This window comes from Cariama cristata, unplaced genomic scaffold (assembly GCF_000690535.1).
Source record: "Cariama cristata isolate BGI_N322 unplaced genomic scaffold, ASM69053v1 scaffold13335, whole genome shotgun sequence".
Classification (NCBI taxonomy): Eukaryota; Metazoa; Chordata; class Aves; order Cariamiformes; family Cariamidae; genus Cariama; species Cariama cristata.
In genome coordinates, this window is record NW_009619320.1 from 97343 (window position 1) to 102931 (window position 5589).

Genomic DNA, 5589 nt, shown 5'->3' on the forward strand with positions numbered 1-5589 from the left:
CGTGTAGGTTCTGTGCCCTCCTCTGACTCTTTCTTCAAAGCCAAAAGTATGTCAGTTCTCAGTTCTTGTACAGTTTCAGGATGGCAATTAATTCCTCTAGCCCTTGGTTGAGAGCAAAAGGCACAGAAAGTGGGCTTCAATCCAGGGAGTGCCCAAGTCCTGTATCCCCGTGCACAGGCATGTATCATTCATTCCTCTTCAGAGAAGCTGCATCTAAAAGAGTGTACCTTTGAGATGCATAACGTAAGTAACCATTCTGTTAAGGATTTAACTGTTCCAATTCTGTAAGGACTTACTGGGTTAACAGGTCTATTTTGTAAGTGCAGTTGATTTTAAAAGTAAGTAATAAAAATTTACCAGTTGAAGTTGTTTGCTGTGATTAGAATTAATCATACTTATATGTTTTGTATGTCTCATTCAGAGATATATGAATACTACCAAACATGTTAAAATTTTAAGTTCCAGATGTGATGTGTCAAGTTAGTTTTCTGATTTTTAAAAAAAACCTCTTTACTAAAACCAGAAGTCAGAATACAATCCTGTTTATAATTATGTGGTAAGTGAAGCTGTAATTCAAACACTGAAACTCCTAACATGACGTTTAGGGATTTTTTATTTTTTTTTTTGTAGGATTCACAATGCACTTAAGGGAATCCCAGATGACAGGGATGGACTATTTGACACCATTCAGCGCTCTAAGAATCATTATCAGAAAAGAGCTTACCAGTGTATAAAGTGCATGGTAGCTCTCTTCAGCAACTGTCCTGTAGCCTACCAGATCCTTCAGGTGATACCTCTCCTTCTGTTTCTTTTTGCTTTTTTTTCCAGTTCTGTGTTAAAACAAACAAACAACAAAAAAAAAACCTACCAAAAAAACCCACACCTTTATTCAGTTTTCACCACCTTGATGAAATCACTACTTCCAAGTACAACTCATTTGAACCTTCCTGTATCAGAAGATCAGTATATGGGATTGAGAGCAATTTGGTTAAACTTGCACTGATGATTCTGTGATGCAGCTGCAAATCTGCAGACTTCATTTCAAATTTGAAGTTTTCTTTGTGCTAAAAAGGCTATTTCAGGGAGTCTTTTAAACAGGAGCATATGTGTGGGTGGTCTCTTCTCTGATAGCTGATGTATAGGAAGGCAAAAATATTTCTATTTTGAAGAACAGAGAAAATAATTCTGAATTGTTAATTTTCCATCTGCAGAGCAATGGAGATTTAAAGAGAAAATGGACCTGGGCAGTAGAATGGCTTGGAGACGAACTTGAGCGTAGACCATACACTGGCAATCCCCAATACACCTATAATAATTGGTCTCCACCAATACAAAGCAATGAAACATCAAATGGCTACTTCCTAGAGAGATCACACAGTGCTAGAATGACTCTTGCAAAAGCTTGTGAACTCTGCCCAGAGGAGGTAAAGAATGAATTTGACTTCTGGTAAAAAATTTGACTAACGTGCTTCTGTAAATAATTAACCTTCGCAACAGTCTGGTCATTGTAGAGGAAACACGTTTTACAAGTATTTTATAAATATGGATTTCTATTTTTGTTGGTTTCAGTTCCATACTCCTGTGCTTTTTTCCGCTTTTATTACTGTTTCTGTAGATACCTGACACTTAAAGAATTAGCAGTGTAGAATTGAAATTGACCATTTAAAGTAGATTATGAGTGGGTCTGTTTTTCCGATAATACATTGATAGTGGGAATCTGTATATAGTACAATACAAGCTATGGGTGATGTGGTGGGGTGAAATTTTTCTCTGAGCATGTCTGAAACAATCACTTGCATGTAGGATTGGTTCTGGATAGAATAATCAATATGTTTTACCTAAGTAAATTAAACGTTTTTTCAAACTTTAGGAACCAGATGATCCTGATGCCCCAGATGAACATGAGTCTTCTCCACCTGAAGATGCCCCACTGTATCCCCATTCACCTGGTTCTCAGTATCAACAGGTAAAAACTCAGAGCTGAACCATTTTTTCAGAGTTCCATGTTAGCTTTTGTTAGCATTTATGGTAACTGAAATTATAGGCATTTAGCCAGAAGCATAGTATTGCCAAATATCATACTTGGAGGAATACAGGAATAGAATACAATACAAGAAAAAGATACACCTCCATTTTGCCAGGAACAGTTTCACCATCAGAGTTTCAGGTGAGAATTTGAATGTTACCAGATCAGGGATTAATCATCCATAGAAAGAGCAGGGGAACAGATGTCATCACAGTCTAGTGCATACTGAATTTGATTCTGTCATATTTGTTGACATTTATATTATTTTGTGAGTTGCTTTCTTGTTTTTAAATACAAAACCAAGCCTCAAGGCCTGAATTTCAGTTTGGGTAATGGGAAGACTTTCAGGAAAGTGCAGATGGCTTTGTTACGTATAATTTGTGCCGTGTACGCTGATCTCTAAATCTTAAGTACATATAAAATCTAGATCTGTTTCTATGTTAAATGGCTGCTTTGTTAATATCTTTCAGTGGAAAGCCAGATCTGAAAGAAATCATAACCAGGTTCTTTATTGAATTGACTAAATTAGTAGATCCCCCACTTAGGTGCCATTTTTTGTTCCAATTCATCTTATACATTCCAAATCTGCTAATTTAATTTCCTTTCCTGCCCAAACCCATTTTCCCCTCCTGTCTTGCTTTCCTTACTTGATGTTCTCAGCAGAGCAGTTGGTAAGTCATGCAGATTTTCCCACTCCTTTCTGAGCTCCTGAGTTCAGACACATACCGTAACCTCACCAGTACCCGTGTGATGTGTTCACTTTCTTGCAAGAGATGGCATTTCTCACTAACACACACAATCCTCATATTCCTAGTTTCTCCACAGTTGGTTAAACTCTGCAAAACAGTAGATAAATGAGATGTTTTCATTTGCCAGATGTGTGTATGACTTTTTAAATTGGGGCAGAGCATCTGCAGAAAACTACTGGTCTGGATTTCATTCAGTTCTGTAATGTTAAAGTATTCCCTCTTAAAAATTATGGTGCATAAATACAGGTATGCTTTTCCCATTGTCTTAAGAAAAAAAATGCAAGCTGGTTGAATCTGTTGATAAAATATGTGCACAGTTTAATGTCCGCAGCACATAGGCAGCCTGTTTTCATCTCTTTTTTTTTTTTTCTTGCTACTTTTGCTTTGCATGTAACTGTTTGTTATTCAAAAGCTGAGATTACTATTTCAACTAATCCTTTTATCTTTACAAGTTGAAAGTTTGTTTACCTTCTGTGTAAATTAGAAAGGTAAGTGAAAGATGTGATTCAGAGGAATGAAGAAACTGTGATGTGTGTTCATATAGATACTACTACATGAGAAGTTCAGTTGTCCTTGAGGACACTTTTCAGCAATCTGAATGTAAAGAGGAAAAGCAAGGAACTAGTCAGGAAACAGCCCGCAAGTTTCATGTCCCTTTAAAATGTTTATGCTTTATTACAGAATAACCACGTGCATGGACAGCCATATACAGGCCCGGCAGCACATCATATGAACAACCCTCAGCGAACTGGCCAACGAGCACAAGAAAATTATGAAGGCAGTGAAGAAGTTTCCCCACCTCAGACAAAAGATTAGTGAAATGCACATAATCAATTAACTTGCTCCATCAAGACTGTGCACCCAGGCCTTACAGTCCAACCTTTCTCTGTGTCTGGCTAATATTTAAAACTAGAAAAAACTATTCCTAATCAACATGGAGTGGAGAGTCTATTCACTGTCTTATCTGCAGAAAATTGCTGTCAATATATAACCCGCCTGCAGTGGAAAGTGTATAGTGTTTTGTAATAAATGGCCTGATGCTAATGTGTAAATGGCAAAGGTGTATATAGTATATTAATGTTTGACTGTTAATTCTTGAGCAAGAAACATTTTTTTTGTCTTGATGAGACTCACAGATCTACAAAAACAAAAAATAACTTCTTGATATATCTGCTGCGCTCTGCAACCAGTGTTGCCTGCCTCATGGCAGTCGGATCAACTCCTTTACGAAAAAGCCTATCCATGTCAACCACAAAAATAGTTTCATGTTAATTCTTTGCCACTGGAGTCGATTTTACTATGAGCAACGTAATGGCTGGTAATCTTTTAATTATTTGGTTGATGTGGAAAATTGGTGATGTAATATTGTTTCTAGATCTTTTTTCATTGCCTTTTTCATTCTGGTATTAGGTTAATCACTTTGAAGCTATAGTTATGCTGTAACATTTAGCATGGCTTCACACCAAGTTAGTGTAGCCAATGAGGGGTTAAAAAAAGAAAAAACACAAAAAAAACCACAAACAAAAAAAAACACAAAAACAAAACGTGACAGCAGTTGTCCCAATGTGACAACTGTATTGCTCAGAACTTTCTCTTCTTACACCTAGACTATAAAATGGGGAGGGAAAATGTGACAAAGAAGTGGTTTTCAGTTTCACATATGTTCCTCACATCTGATGTTTGACAGTTCTGTCTCTGGGTGGGATAAAGAACACTTAGTTTTCAGTAATAGGAATTTAAAAGATTTAAAACAAATATGCAAAAATTTGCTATGCCAGGATGCCTGGAGCATAATAGACTGTATTTGGTGTGCTTGTTTTGTTTCTTTGGTAGAGCTTATTAGATAAACTTCTAACACTTTCCTTCTACTGCATCCCAGTGAAGTGGAAGTCAACAAAATCACACAGTACTTGTGAGTGCCACTGCACCAAGTTAACTTGCTGGTTTTCTGCTCGTTCACAGTTCTACTTGAAAGCGAGAATTGTCTTAGCTCTTTATCCATTATACAGGAAATCGTAACATTAGAAGCAGGGTTTAATTATAAAAGAAACTACTGGTTAGTCAAATACAATTCTGAGGTATCTCTATTCCAGAATAAACATTTGTTTAAAGACTTAAAGAAACGCATCAGTAAATACTGTATTTAAATGAAAATTGGTAACTTGAATGTGTGTAATTTTTTTGGAACCTGTCTAAAAACCAAATACCCCTGCAAAACAGATACAGCCCACCCTATACTATTTAAATATTTTGCTGTTTTATTTTATAGAAATTATTTTGCTGAATTCACAAATAGAATTTGATTTAAGAAGAATGTTTTGTCCTGTGGTGTGTGTTGTTTTTTGTTTTTGTTTTTTTTTTTTAATGGACTGCACAGAAAGGTGAATTCTGTGCAGTGGCACTATGCTGAATTCTGGAACAACCTTGAGTCACATTGAGATTCTGTGCACAAAAAAAAAAATTTGGCCCTTAAGAATAAAATAATCAGGACAATTACACTGTAAAAGTTTCTTAATGTGATTTATCTTGTACTTTTTGTATGTTTTTATATATACATATATATATTTAATGAGCACAAGCTTGATGGTGTTTTTTACAAACGAGTTGATAGAAACAAAGCTGCTTATCAAATTAAAGGTCTGTAGTTTTGAAATGAACAAAGGAAAATTTCAGTCGCAAGTACATTCTTACGCATTTAGTATAATAAGGAAGGGACACAGAAGATTTTTGACTATACTGTGTAGCGATGATCACTTTTATGCTTCCATGTTTTCCCTAGTGCTCAACTTAATTCAGATTTTTTCATAGTTTTTT

General features: G+C 35.8%; 1 protein-coding gene across 2 annotated transcripts in view; it reads left to right on the plus strand.

Moving 5' to 3' along the window:
• The window catches only part of LOC104162482 (probable ubiquitin carboxyl-terminal hydrolase FAF-X), a 76998-nt gene extending 72739 nt beyond the window's left edge, over nucleotides 1-4259 (plus strand). The window contains exons 41-44 of one of the 2 annotated variants that reach the window (XM_009701213.1): nucleotides 631-787; nucleotides 1212-1424; nucleotides 1871-1966; nucleotides 3457-4259. In XM_009701213.1, the coding sequence (XP_009699515.1) occupies nucleotides 631-787; nucleotides 1212-1424; nucleotides 1871-1966; nucleotides 3457-3591 (601 nt within the window). In that variant the 3' untranslated portion in view covers nucleotides 3592-4259. The remainder of the gene's footprint in view (nucleotides 1-630; nucleotides 788-1211; nucleotides 1425-1870; nucleotides 1967-3456) is intronic. The other variant, XM_009701214.1, reaches the window with a different exon arrangement.
• The last annotated feature ends 1330 nt before the right edge of the window (nucleotides 4260-5589 follow it).